The sequence below is a fragment of the Hemiscyllium ocellatum genome, chromosome 15, assembly GCF_020745735.1.
Source record: "Hemiscyllium ocellatum isolate sHemOce1 chromosome 15, sHemOce1.pat.X.cur, whole genome shotgun sequence".
In the NCBI taxonomy this organism is placed as follows: Eukaryota; Metazoa; Chordata; class Chondrichthyes; order Orectolobiformes; family Hemiscylliidae; genus Hemiscyllium; species Hemiscyllium ocellatum.
Window position 1 is genome coordinate 28,243,411 of NC_083415.1, and position 15,412 is coordinate 28,258,822.

The 15,412-nt window shown below is 39.9% G+C and overlaps 1 protein-coding gene across 1 annotated transcript in view; it reads right to left on the minus strand.

Annotated features, from left to right (window-relative positions):
* Nucleotides 1–8,767, minus strand: part of LOC132822657 (sodium- and chloride-dependent neutral and basic amino acid transporter B(0+)-like) — a 44,500-nt gene extending 35,733 nt beyond the window's left edge. Inside the window, exons 1-2 of the mRNA XM_060835905.1 lie at nucleotides 8,745–8,767; nucleotides 8,213–8,369 (exon numbers count right to left, since the gene is read on the minus strand). Of these exons, the coding sequence (XP_060691888.1) occupies nucleotides 8,213–8,369; nucleotides 8,745–8,767 (180 nt within the window). The remainder of the gene's footprint in view (nucleotides 1–8,212; nucleotides 8,370–8,744) is intronic.
* Between the last annotated feature and the right edge of the window lie 6,645 nt (nucleotides 8,768–15,412).

Here is a 15,412-nt window from a genome sequence, read left to right on the forward strand (position 1 = left end):
TAGTTGGTGTTCATGGATGCGGATCATTTGCTGTCTTCCTGTTTGTCCTGTGTAGTGTTTTGTGCAGTCCTTGCATGGGATTTTGTACACTACATTGGTTTTGTTCATGTATAATCAACTAACAACTATTTACAATTCCATATGCTAACCTATCTGCTACCTTCCCTTCTATAATACTAGACCGATAAGACTCCCAATTAAGATTTATGAAACAAGACCAAGCAGCTTTTGGTTCTTCTATTTGGATCTTCCTGTGTCTTCTTTTCTTTTTCTTAGGGATTCCTGCTTCACAAGTTACTGATCAGTAAAGGTACTTTTAAGAGAGTTATTTTTTATGCAATCTTTTACATGTCGGTGGCTTGGAAGTTCTGCACCCAACTGGTCAATTTTTTCACGGTCTTATACCCCAGAGCATCAGATTGTGTCATTGGATTTTAAGATTGTCAATATACTCAATTCAAACTCGATTGGAATTTGGTATTTTTTTGGGTATATTTAAACTGATTGGCCAAATTCATACAGTCATCAAATCATAGAAATGTACAGCATGGAAACAGACCCTTCAGTCCAAAACATCCAAGCTGACCAGATATTCCACCCCAATCTAGTCCAACCTGCCAACACCCAGCTCATATACCTCTGAACCCTTCCTATTTTTACACCCATCCAGATGACTTTTAAATGTTGTTATTGTACTTACCTCCACCATTTTTTCTGACAGCCCATTCCACACGCGCACCACCCTCTGTGTGAAAAAGTTGCCCCTTAGGTCTCGTTTATATCTTTCCCCCCTTACCCTAAACTTATGCCCTCTCGTTCTGGAATCCTCCACCCCAGGGAAAAGACCTTGCCTATTTACCCTATCCATGCCCCTCATGATTTTATAAGCCTCTATAAGGTCACCCCTCAGCCTCCAACCCTCAAGGGAAAACAGCCGCAGCTAGTCAACCTCTCCCTAGTGGTCAAATCCTCCAATCCTGGCAGCATCCTTGTAAAACTTTTCTGAAACCTTTCAAGTTTCATAGCATCTTTCCGATAGGAAGGAGACCAGAATTGCTCGCAATATTCCAAAAGTGGCCTAACCAATATCCTGTACAGTTGCAACACGACCTCTCAACTCCTGTACTCAATGTTCTCAATAAAGGAAAGCATACCAAATGCCTTCTTCACTATCCTATCTACCTGTGATTCTACTTTCAAGGAGTTGTGAACCTGCACTCCAAGGCCTCTTTGTTCAGCAACACTCCCTAGGACCTTCCCATGAAGTGCATAAGTCCTGCTAAGATTTGCTTTCCCAAAATGTAGCACCTCGCATTTATCTAAATTAAACTCCATCTGCCACTCCTCGGCCCATTGGCCCATCTGATCAAGATGCTGTTGTAATCAGAAGTAACCTTCTTTGCTGTCCACTACACCTCCAATTTTTGTGTCATCTGCAAACTTACTAACTATACCTCCTATGTTCACATCCAAATCATTTATATAAATGACGAAAAGTAGTGAACCACCACCAATTCTTGTGGCACTCCACTTGTCACAGGCCTCCAGTCTGAAAAACAACCCTCCACCACTACCTTCCATCTTCTACCTTTGAGCCAGTTCTGTATCCACATGGCTAGTTCTCCCTGTATTCCATGAGATCTAACCATGCTAACCAATCTTACATAGAACACATCCACCTCAATGCTCTTCATTACTTCTTCAAAAAACTCATAGACATGATTTCCCATGAACAAATGCATGTTGACTATCCCTAATCAGTCCTTGTCTTTCCAAACACATGGACATCCTGCCCCTCAGGATTCCCTTCAACAACTTGCCCACCATCGACGTCTGGCTCACCTGTGTACACTACCCTGGCTTGTCCTTACCATCTTTCTTAAATAATGGCACCACGTTAACCAACCTGCAGTCTTCTGGCACCTCACCTGTAACTATCAATGATACAAATATCTCAGCAAGAGGCCCAGCTTCCCACAGAGTTCTAGGGTACACCTGATCAGGTCCTGGAGATTTATCCCTGTTTATGCATTTCAAAACATCCAGCACTTCCTCCTCTGTAATGTGGACATTTTTTAAGATGTCATCATCTATTTCCGTACATTCTATATCTTCCATGTCCTTTTCCACAGTAAACACTAGTGCAAAATATTCATTTAATATCACCCAATCTCCTGTTGCTCGACACAAAGGCTGCCTTGCTGATCATTGTGGAGTCCTATTCTCTCCCTAGTTTCCCTTTTGTCCTTAATGTATTTGTAAAAGTCCTTTGGATTCTCCTTAATTGTATTTCTGAAAGCTATCCTATGTTCCCTTTTTGCCCTCCTAATTTCCCTCTTAAGTATACTCCTACTGCCTTTATACTCTTCTAAGGCTTCACTTGAGTAAAAAATGAGGTCTGCAGATGCTGGAGATCACAGCTGCAAATGTGTTGCTGGTCAAAGCACAGCAGGCCAGGCAGCATCTCAGGAACAGAGAATTCGACGTTTCGAGCATAAGCCCTTCATCAGGAATAAGAGAGAGAGCCAAGCAGGCTAAGATAAAAGGTAGGGAGGAGGGACTAGGGGGAGGGGTGATGGAGGTGGGATAGGTGGAAGGAGGTCAAGGTGAGGGTGATAGGCGGGAGTGGGGTGGGGGCGGAGAGGTCAGGAAGAGGATTGCAGAAGAGTTTCTGTGCAGAGGAGATGACCTGGGGGGTGCAGTGAGAGAGGGACTCACTGAAATCCTTGTAGAGGGAGGAAGAGAGCTTCTTCAAGGAAGGCATCCTTGTAAGAGGATTCGCAGTAGGTTAAAATCTTCGAGTAAAAAATGAGGTCTGCAGATGCTGGAGATCACAGCTGCAAATGTGTTGCTGGTCAAAGCACAGCAGGCCAGGCAGCATCTCAGGAATAGAGAATTCGACGTTTCGAGCATAAGCCCTTCATCAGAAATAAGAGAGAGAGCCAAGCAGGCTAAGATAAAAGGTAGGGAGGAGGGACTAGGGGGAGGGGCGATGGAGGTGGGATAGGTGGAAGGAGGTCAAGGTGAGGGTGATAGGCTGGAGTGGGGTGGGGGCGGAGAGGTCAGGACTCACTGAAATCCTTGTAGAGGGAGGAAGAGAGCTTCTTCAAGGAAGGCATCCTTGTAAGAGGATTCGCAGTAGGTTAAAATCTTCGAGTAAAAAATGAGGTCTGCAGATGCTGGAGATCACAGCTGCAAATGTGTTGCTGGTCAAAGCACAGCAGGCCAGGCAGCATCTCAGGAATAGAGAATTCGACGTTTCAAGCATAAGCCCTTCATCAGGAATAAGAGAGAGAGCCAAGCAGGCTAAGATAAAAGGTAGGGAGGAGGGACGATGGAGGTGGGATAGGTGGAAGGAGGTCAAGGTGAGGGTGATAGGCCGGAGTGGGGTGGGGGCGGAGAGGTCAGGAAGAGGATTGCAGAAGAGTTTCTGTGCAGAGGAGATGACCTGGGGGGTGCAGTGAGAGAGGGACTCACTGAAATCCTTGTAGAGGGAGGAAGAGAGCTTCTTCAAGGAAGGCATCCTTGTAAGAGGATTCGCAGTAGGTTAAAATCTTCGAGTGAAAAATGAGGTCTGCAGATGCTGGAGAAAATCTTCGAGTAAAAAATGAGGCTTCACTTGATCTATCCTGTCTATACCTGATAGATGCTTCTTTAGTTTTCTTAACCAAACCCTCAATTTTTGGTTATCATCATCCAGCATTCCCTATGTCTGTCAGCCTTTCCTTTCACCCTAACAATAATGTACTGTCTCTGGATTTTAGTTATGTCATTTCTGAAAGTGTTCCATTTTCCAGCCATCCTTTTACCTGTGAACATCTGCCCTCAACCAGATTTTGAGTGTTCTTGCCTAATACTGTCAAAATTAGCCTTTCTCTAATTTAGAACTTCAGCTTTTAGATCTGGTCCATCCTTTTCCATCACTATTTTAAAACTAATAGAATTATGGTCACTGGCCCCAAAGTGTTCCCCCACTGACATCTCAGTCACCTGCCCTGCCTTATTTCCCAAGAGTAGGTCAAGTTTTGCACCTTCTCTAGTAGGTACATCCACATGCTGAATCAGAAAGTTTTCTTGTACACACATAACAAATTTCTCTCCATCTAAACCTTAACACTATGGCAGTCCCAGTCTATGTTTGGTAAGTTCAAATCCCCTACCATAACCACCCTATTATTCTTACAGATAACTGAAATCTCCTTTCAAATTTGTTTCTCAATTTCCCTCTGTCTATTAGGGGGTCTATAATACAATCCTAATAAGGTGATCATCCCTTTCTTATTTCTCAGTTCTACCCAAATAACTTCGCTGGATGTATTTCTGGGAATATCCTCCCTAAGTACATCTGTAATGCTATCCCTCATCAAAAATGCCACCTCCCTCTTCTCTTGCTTTCATTTGTATCCTGGAAAATTAAGCTGGCAGTCCTGTGCATAACTGAGGCATGTTTCTGTAATTGCTATGATATCCCAGTCCCATGTTCCTAACCATGCCTTGAGTTCATCTGCCTTTCCTGTTAGGCCTCTTGCATTGAAATAAATGCAGTTGAATTTATCAGTCCTACTTTGTTCTCTGCTTTGTTCCTGCCTGCCCTGACTGTTTGACTCACTTCTTTTTACAACTGTACCAGTCTCAGATTGATCTCTTTCCTCACTATCTCCCTGGGTCCCACCACCCCCTTCCCACCCTACTTGATTAAAGCTTCCCGAGCAGCTCTAGCAAATCTCCCTGCCAATATATTAGTCCCCTTCCAATTCAGGTCACTTCGACCCCAAAAGAAATTTCAATGATCCAAAAAGGTGAATCTTTCTCCCATTCACCAGCTTCTCAGCCATGAATTCATCTGCTTTATCCTTCTATTTCTGCCCTCACTAGCTCGCAGCATTGGGACTAATCCAGATATTACTACTCTCGAGGACCTCTTTTTTAAATTCCTGCCTAACTCGCTGTATTGTCCCTCCAGAATGTCATCCTTTTCCCTTCCTATGCCATTGGTTACAATGTGTACAATGACCTCCTGCTGGTCCCCCTCCCCATTGAGAACATTCTCACCCTCTCTGTGATATCTTTGATCCTGGCACCAGGGAAGCAATACACCATTCTGATTTTTCACTGCTGGGCACAGAAACACCTGCCGTGACTCAGACTAGAGAGTCCTCTAACACAATCAATCTCTTGGAACTCAACATACCCCTCATTGCATTAGAAACAGTCTAATACCAGAAACTTGGTTGTTCGTGCTACATTCCCCTGAGAATCCATCACCTCCTACATTTTCCAGAACAGCGTACTTGCTTCAAATGGGGATTGCCACAGAAGACTCCTGCACTACCTGCCTACCTCTCTTACCTTTCCTGGAGTTAACCCATCTATGTGACTGGATCTCTGGCTTTTCTCTCTTCCTATAACTGCCATCCATCACACCCCATAGCTCTTGTAAATGCCTTATTGTCTCTGTCACTCCAATGGATCCATTCATTTGATAGAATTCGCAACCAATGGCAATTATTGTAGATATATTTCTCAGTAACACATAAACTCTCCTTAATCTCCTACATCTGACAAGAAGAACATATCACTCTACTAAGGGCAATTTTTGCTTCTTCCAATCTGCAGTCCCAGAAAATAGCACTGTCTTATTCCTCTACAAAACACTGCTCCAGGCTAACTTGATACTTATGGCTTATATTTTTAGGTTTAATCTAGAGACATATCTCACATAAAACATATAAGCAAGAAAGAACCCACTCTACTCACTACTGCAGACTTACAGCAAGGCCACACTTAAAACTATTTATTTATCTGTTTATGACCTCTCTCAAACAGGTTTCTCCAAGATTAGTTGTGAATTTCACTGTTTGTTAATTTTCCCAGACTCGCTCTGATGTGCAGCGATACATGAATTCAAACAGCAAAGGCAGTAACTGCGCAGGTTCACTGCTGTGTCGTTAGCAGTGTGGGTTTCTTTCTCTCTCTCTTCCCTGCACAGATCATGTGCTGCCTTTGTCTGTTCCTCTCCCTTTTAAAAGTGCTGTTGTTTTGACTGTTTTTTCCTCCCAAGCTCCAAAACAATGCAACAACATATAAAACAATAATTGCTGCTCCTGGAATTTGAGGAAATCATCTCCAACACCTAAAATACTTCAAAAAAAGAGCAGCCTGTTACAGCCAGAAAATTTTCCCGTCCTCCATCTTGTATATTTCCAATCTGTTTTCTGTCATTTCCAGACAACCAGCTACCCCAGTACATGTTACATTGTGTCTTATTGAGAACACTTGGTGCTGTCACTGCTAACTTTTAACTCTTAAAAGGTATAGTTCACTGACATCTTCATAACAATTTAGAACAAAAAATGAAACATTAGGCTAATTTATGCACATATTCAAAAGACTATTTTAAAACTGACAAAATAGATATAGTGGGCCAAGTATAACAATAATATTTCTGGTCTTTAAATCAATGGCATAAGGTGAGGGATAAATTTCATATGGAGCTCCTGTTACTTTTATTAGTCCATGAGAATCATATACAGGTAGGTATTTTACCCAACATCATGAGTCATGCCAATATGGCTCATTATTCTTGTTGGATTTTCATATCCCCTTAAACCTATGTTAACTCATTATACCTATTGGTAATGCCTGCGCAATATGAGACTTCATCTAATGGTGTTTCAGTAGCACCTAACCTCTATCAGCATAAACAAAAGTTCTGTACTTCTGCAGTTCTAAAGAAGCGTCATATCGAACTCAAAACATTACCTCTAATTCTCTCCATAGATGTTGCCAGATTGGCTGAGTTTCTCCAGTATTCTCTGTTCTTGTAAACAAAGATTTATTGAGCATCATGCTACACAATTATGAGTGCAGTATTTTCGAAAAGAAGGTTTTGTTTTTAGAAGGAATGAAGACTAACTTTCAAATTGAACTGGTCAAGGAGACAGAGTTCATCTTGGCATCAACAGTAGCTGCCCATGGTCTCTGGCCCAGAGGGGACTGACACAGCAGAGATGGACAGTGCTCAAAGTAAAGTCTATTAAAAGAAGAGATAGATGAGGAAAGAAATGTACGAGCCATCACCTTCATGAGGGAAGACCAGTAGGTCCCCTACATCAGTCCAAGTGATGAACAATGACGGCTCTCACCAAAAGACTGCAAGATACCTGGGACATGCGAGAATACTACCTCTACTCTTCTATTCTACAGAATGACTTTGGGATCAGTGAGACATTCTCAATTTTCATGGTTGTATACTTTCTTTATCCAATGAACTAATATACTGTATTTAAACTGCTGCTTCTTAACAAATTCAATAAACAAATAGAAATTTGCTACAAAATTTTGACTGCCTACATTAGGTAAACGTGAACATGAATCTCCTAAAAATAAACACTCCCAGCCATGAAACAGCTGTGTCTTTTAGCATGTTATCTAAAAACCACAAACTATAACATAATACAGGCCAAGAAAGAGAAAATAATCAAGATTCAACAAAACAGCTAGTTTTGTCTTTCTTCATCATTGTCTCATACACACCATAGCTGAAAATATGTTGCTAGAAAAGCGCAGAAAGTCAGGCAGCATCCAAGGAACAGGAGAATCAACATTTCTGGCATAAGCCCTTCTTCAAGTTTATGCCCGAAACGTCGATTCTCCTGCTCCTTGGATGCTGCCTGGCCTGCTGCGCTTTTCCAGCAACACATTTTCAGCTCTGATCTCCAGCATCTGCAGTCCTCACTCTCTCCTCATACACACCATAGACAGAGGAAACAATCAATGTAGAATCCACTGCATCTGACAGTTGCCAGTAGCTACTTCCTTTTAAATATCATCATTCATGGGATGATTGGCTAGGTGTTCTTCCAGACTCATGAATACAGATCCCTTAAGTCGGATCACACCACGCATTTGACTGAGTGGCTAGGGGTCTAACAGCAAAACATCAGGAAATGAGAGATTTATAGGAAAACATATGGATATATATTAAGAAGAGATTTGTGAACATTCAGAGGTAACAAACACGAGCTGGACAGAAAAGCACCAGTACTCAGGAAGGAAAGCAAAGGATTGGAGAATGAGAGATACAGCGAGACAAGAAATCTAAAAGATACAGAAAGAAAGAGAACTGTTTTGTCAATAAACTAGATATATTGGCACAAGAATCCACACCTTCTTAGCAAAATTCTAATTCTGTTTTGCTAAACATGTTTACCTTTCCTGAAGATCTGATTCCTTGACAGAGCGCCAACCCAGTTATCAGCCATGCCAGAAGCAAGGAAAGGGCTAAATACCAGACTATTTCACCAGTCTCGTCAATGGAATTTGTACGTCGCAAAACTGCTTTACTAAGTAAAATGACAAATATCCAACTGTAAGGATATTACCCATCACAAATTTTCTAGTAAAATCACTCATTATATAGTATAAAGATTTTGCTCAATTGGTTTGAAAGATAATTGCTACTTTTTTTAGAATTTGTGTTCTTTCCTCTTTCATGGTATTTGGGTGATGCTGACCACTCATAATTACAATTAAACTGAGTAGCATGCTATACAACTTCAGAGGACAGTTAAAGGTTAACAGCGTTACTATGTGTCTGCAGTCACATTAGAATAGACTGGGTAAGGATGGCAAATTTCATATCCTATAGGAAATGAGTATGTGAGCTGGACTATTATAACAATTAATTATTGTTTCATGTTCACCATTTACAGACACATTTATAATCACATGTTATGAATTACATTTCCACTTCATCATTTGTCATGGTAGCATTTGAACTATTACTGCTAGAGCATTAGTCTAGGCCACTGGATTACCAGTCTTCTGTTATTTCAAGTATGTCAAAATTTCCCCTCAAATGTGATGCAGTTGTTACAAAATCTAAATTGAATTTACTATTAATTTGATTCTTGTTATTTTTTTTAAATCTTACATTTAACACATTAGTACTGCTACTTCTATAAAACATGCCTGAATATCAAAGCTTCATCACTCAAACCCATCCTTCCTTTCTCTTATCTAAAAAAACTCATAGATCATTCACCAACCTCTAAGTAAAACAAGCAGATTCCTAACCTCCTTCCTGAGCAAACTTTGGTTAATTCCTTATGAATGTTTTAATTAGTCTAAAGTTTGGCACCTTCTCTCTTAACGCTGATGAAATCTGGTAATGCTGATGACTTATTTTGAAAATGTTTCTTTGAGGAGCATTTTTTAGGTGGAGTTATCAAGTGTTGTTAATGGTAGAAATCACAATCTATTTGCGAATTTACATCTGTCAAACTGATGGACAATACAATTCTGTCCAAATCATTCTGGTACAATTGCAATATTTAAGAGGCATTTGGATGGGTATATGAATGGGAAGGGTTTGGAGGGATATGGGCCGGGTGCTGGCAGGTGGGACTAGATTAAGTTGGGATATCTGGTCGGCATGGACGGGTTGGACTGAAGGGTCTGTTTCCATGCTGTACATCTCTATGACTCTTCCATCAGTACAATATATTGAAATAGAAAGAAAGAAATGAAGCAGATGTTCACTTTACTGTTTTGATTTTCAAAAGCACTAATAATGAGACCTCTTTAAAACAAGAAAAACATTTGAAATATACAGGCAAGTTCCAATATTCATAGGGGTTATGTTTTTCAAAAAACTCAAATAATTATTTCTGCAAAAGGTAGAATGCAAATTTGTACCCTGTGATACATATACAGTGTTCATAGTTTCTACTTAAAGGAATGTTTCCTTTCTTTCCATTTTTAAAACCACGGATGAAAAATGACTGGATGTATGGATGAAATGATATACAGTAACATCGGTAAATTCACAAAACATGGACAAGCAAACAGGACCTTACTCGTCAAGAGTTTTGCTGTATGAATACAATTTTTAAAATTCAAATATTTGTTCAAAATCACTCACTATTTTAATTCATTCCTGGGCTGAGGGCATTGCTTTAGACCAGCATTTATTGTCCATCTCTGATTGCTTATGGGATAGTTCAAGAGTCAACTACAATGTTGTGGGTCTGGAGTTCATATGCAGGGCAGATCATGTAAGGTTGGCGGTTTCCTTCCCTAAAGGACATTAGTAAACCAGGTGGATTTTTCCAACAATTGATAATGTATTCATGGTCATCATTAGATTCTTAATTCCATCAGAATTGATGAGGGCAGAGCATCAGATGTGATCTATATGGATTTCAGTAAGGCGTTCAACAAGGTTCCTCATGGGAGACCGGTTAGCAAGGTTAGATCTCATGGAATATAGGGAGAACTAGCCATTTGGATATAGAACTGGCTCAAAGTTAGAAGACAGAGCGTGGTGGTGGAGGGTTGCTTTTCAGACTCGAGGCCTGTGACTAGTAGTGTGCCACAAGGATCGGTGCTGGGTCCACTGTTTTTCATCATTTATATAAATGATTTGGATGTGAACATAGGAGGTATAGTTAGTAAGTTCGCAAATGACACCAAAATTGGAGGTGTAGTGGACAGCAAAGAAGGTTACTTCTGATTACAACAGCATCTTGATCAGATGGGCCAATGGGCTGAGGAATGGCAGGTGGAGTTTAATTTACAAAATACGAGGTGCTGCATTTTGGAAAAGCAAATCAGGTCAGGACTTACACACTTAATGGTGAGGTCCTAGACAGTGTTGCTGAACAAAGAGACTTTGGAGTGGAGGTTTATAGTTTCTTGAAAGTAGAGTTGCAGTGAGATAGGATAGTGAAAAAGGTGTTTGGTATGCTTTCCTTTATTCGTCAGAGCATTAAGTATAGAACTTAGGAGGCTAAGGTTGCGGCTGTACATGACATCGGTTAGGCCACATTTGGAATATTGCGTACAGTTCTGGTCTCCCTCTTAGCAGAAGGATGTTGTGAAACTTGAAAGGTTCAGAAAAGATTGACAAGAATGTTGCCAGGTTGAAGGATTTGAGCTATAGGGAGAGGCTGAATGGGCTGGGGCCGTTTTCCCTGGAGCATCGGACGCTGAGGGTGACCTTATAGAGGTTTATAAATTCATGAGGGTCATGGATAGGATAAATAGGCAAAGTCTTTTCTCTGGGGTGGGAGAGTCCAGCACTAGAGGCCATAGGTTTAGGGTGGGAGGGGAAAGATATAAAATGGACCTATGGGCAACTTTCTCACACGAGGCTGGTGCATGTATGAAATGAGCTGCCAGAGGATGTGGTGGAGGCTGGTACAATTGCAGCATTTAAACGGCATCTGGATGGGCATATGAATAACAAGGGTTTAGAGAGACATGGGCCAGCTGCTGGCAAATGGGACTAGATTAGGATACCTGGTTGGCATGGATGAGTTGCACAAAAGGTCTGATTCCATGCTGTACATCTCTATGACTTGATCTGCTACAGCAGGATTTGAACCCAGGTCCAGAGAGCATTCCCCAAGTCACTAGATTAACAGCCCAGTGATAATGTCACCAGGCTGTTGCCTCCACTTTTACAATGGAAGTTTCATTACATTTAGTCATTTTGTTCTACATACTTAAAAAACACCGAAAAAATTATTAAACAGCATATTACTTTGATTAAGTTCACAACAAATGAAATCTTACAATGTAGTTATTGAGCCATTTTACTTACACCCAGTATTGTTCACTCGAACTTTGAGTAATGTGGATTTCAGTGTCATTTGTGCATATACCAGCTTGTGTAAAATTGCAGGGAAGATCTGTAGTAGGTATTATAAACAAATTTTATTTTATGTTATAATTAGTCGAAAAAATTTAAAATGACCTTCAGTTAAAATGTTTAATTTCACTTGATTATTCCATATTTTTTCAAAGCTTTTCACCTTAAGGAGAATTCTCAAGAATACCATTAAAAGGAAAAAAAAATGTGTGTACTAGAAGCTATAGATATTGATACAAGTTTCTTGTTCCGTGGGCACATGTTGTGTCCAGTTCAACTCAACTAAAAGTTAGCAGCAATTTACTTAATTTCTCTGGAAAATTTTCTAACCAATCAAAATTAACCTTCCTGGGTTGAAAAATAAATAAATCCTGGCCATTAACTGGCAATCCTGCTCCTCGGATGCTGCCTGACTGGCTGTGCTTTTCCAGCACCACATTCTCGACCCGAGTCATCATTATCTGCTGCACTCACCATGGCAACACCTCTAATAATCAGGCAACCAATCAGCAATCTCCTCTCTTACTGTATAGAATGCTGGCATTCCCTTTTATTGGTATTCTTGTGTATTAACTTGAGTAGAAAATGAAAGGCTTTGATAAAATGTATCTTTCTTTCATCAATACTCAAGTTCTTTTTTTTACTAATTATCTTAATACAGTTTTAATTTATACAAAGATTAGCCAATGGTAAAATTAGGTTTAATATTATCAAACTTCCATCAATTAATTCTTCCTCATCCTTAATTCCCAACCAGTACTTCACCTAACTTTGAATATCACATTGGAATATTTTATAGTCACCCAAGGTGGAAGGAACAATTTTGGTTTTATACCCCATTTGCAATTTGCACCTCTGATCGTGTAGCATGCTGTCAGTACAGCATTGAACTAACAGACTGAATTATATGCTCAGGACTCTTAAATTACTTTACATACAAGGTCCTCCAATTTAAATTATGAGAATGTTAAAAGCATAAAGGCTGATATAATTGATAAAAATGTAGGTCTAATTTTCCATCTGGCAACATAACAATTACTAATCAAGAAAAGCAGAGGGCTGTTTCCTTCTATGAAGCATGGAATTGACTACAATGAGAAACAAATTTCCTTGCAATTGAATGCATGTTCCTAAGCTTTTTTTCAACTCAGAAACTACAACAGAGCTATTGTCAGTCAACCTTTCATGAAAAATACCATGGACTTGATTTTATAGTCACTTTCCGAAAGTGGAGGACTCATAAAAATAATGTGAATGGCCTTCACCCCACCTTCTTGTCTGTGTTCTGTAATATGGTGAACTGAAAAAGATGTCAAGGCTGCTCTGGTTGATGATTTTCCTACACCTCGGATGCTGCCTGACCTGCTGTGCTTTTCCAGCACTACTCTAATCTAGACTTAAGTTGATCAAAGCCTTCGGTTTTAAAGACCTCATTCTGCCCCGTGTGACTAATTGAAATGCAGCAGGGGAAGGGGGAGACAAAGTGAAAAGGCCTGAACAGTTCCATGTGTAGATTTTAAAACCGGTGGGAAGGGTACTTTTGCAGCTGGTGGAGAAGGGTTCACCTGTGCCCATTAGAAACAACACCCTCCCCACAAGGTCATACCCCTTTAAATCTCCACCAGTGGTTTCCCAAGCACTGCCACTCCCCAAGGTCTGCCAGTCAGGCTTGTCAAAAATCCAGACTTAGCTTTGATTCCGGGTACCATCAGTTTTTTTCTTGGGGACTATCTATAATCCCTGCATTTTCACTAGGGCTATTAGAATAACAGAGCTGATACCAATCAAATTGTCCAGCAGCTCTCTAGCATGAGACTACCATCCAAGTAGAGATTTAAATTTCACTCTGAAACAAAGAAGGCCTCGACCTATGAAATATCTCTGTATGCCAGCCAGAGTTCAAGGCAGCTACCGACGTTGCTTGGAGAGGGTTGGAATAACAGTGGCCTATAAACCCAACTCATTAGAAATTTTATCTGATGGAAATTGAGGTGGATACGTTTCTTATGTCAAATTTACAGCTTTTAAAATTCGGCCACTCAAACCAAATCTTGTAATGAATATCAAGACAATGGAAGTAATTTTACACTGATTAACTTGGTTTCTTTATCAAATTCTACAGAAAGGAAATCTATGGAAACTTTCCTCTTCAATTATGTGCAGACGTGTGCATGGGGAAAGTTTCATCCATCAGGCAACATTTTTAATGAAGGCAAAGGACAGAAGTCAATATAGGAAATAAATTCAATTAATGTCTTTAAACAATTTGTTCACATCTTTACTTACAGCATTAGAAGCTTTAATGCTGAGAAAAAATAGTGTATCAAAATTATAAGGCATGTTGCATGATTTGTGGGCATCCAGTGCCATACTGCACCATCAGAAGGCAGTATAATCTCATTCTGAATGATCCATACTTGTACTTAACACACTATTATAGGAAGTATGAAACTTATACATTAAAAACACTTACACAAAAAATCAAGTATTATGCTTCAATTAAAGGAACAAACAACATAGCAGATTGATATACAATAAAGTTGTTTAAAGATCTGTTTCACTAAGAATATATTCTAATTATTTCCTACTTTATTTTTAAAATATAACTATATGGATTCATTTTAATTAAACTTGTGTAGTAGTGTTTAACTTTGTCTATCCAATCGTGTGATCCAATAAGAATAAACGGAAACTTACACACTACATTTAAGCAATGAGCAAATGGCAGATAGTTCAAGATTATTTCTGTGTTGCATGTATGTTCTAGACTTGTAAGAATTCATGGAGTAACAGGTCAGCCAAAATTAAAACAATCTAAATATCATTCGGCTCAATGCACCTTTGGTTATCATTTCAATTCAAATTCACTTACTCTCTTAGGTGAATACTATGCCAGTCACCAGTACAACAGGATATAAAATATATCTTATGAACCACTACTAATGGTGCATCTAGTGAATTATTGACAGATCAACTGAATATTCCACAGTTTACTGGATTATTAGAATTAGAATTGTTAATCATCATGATTTGCTTAAAGAAATTTATGTTCAAATGCCTTAATCTCATTTTGACAGTAGAATTGCAACATCTGTTGAATGATTTATTAGATTAGATTACTTCGGCCCAACAAGTCCACACCGACCCGCCGAAGCGCAACCCACCTATACCCCTAACACTATGGGCAATTTAGCATAGCCAATTCACCTGACCCGCACATCTTTGGACTGTGGGAGGAAACCCGAGCACCCAGAGGAAACCCACGCAGACATGGGGAGGATGTGCAAACTCCACACAGTCAGTCACCTGAGGCAGGAATTGAACCCGGGTCTCAGGCGCTGTGAGGCAGCAGTGCTAACCACTGTGCCACCGTGCCGCCCACAAATACAAATAACCAATTAAAATGACTATTTTATGTTAGTAATTTTTTTTCTTATTTGAATTAAATGACACTTCTCTTTTATAGCTTTTTGAGTGTGTCCTTTTCTGACATCCAGGTCTTCAGCAGTACAGCCAGGATATTGTCTGGGTTCATTCTTTTTGCTGTTCACTTTGAGCTACAGTGAATCCAATTGATTGACGATTGGTGTCTGGTGGGACTTCAGGAGTGGGTCTAGACTGATTAGCAAATAGGTACAAATATTTCATTCTGAAGAAGGTTCACAGGACCCAAAATATTAACTCTGCTTTCTCCCTACAGAAGCTGCCAGACCCCTGCTGAGCTTTACCAGCAATTTCTGTTTTTGTTTCTGATTT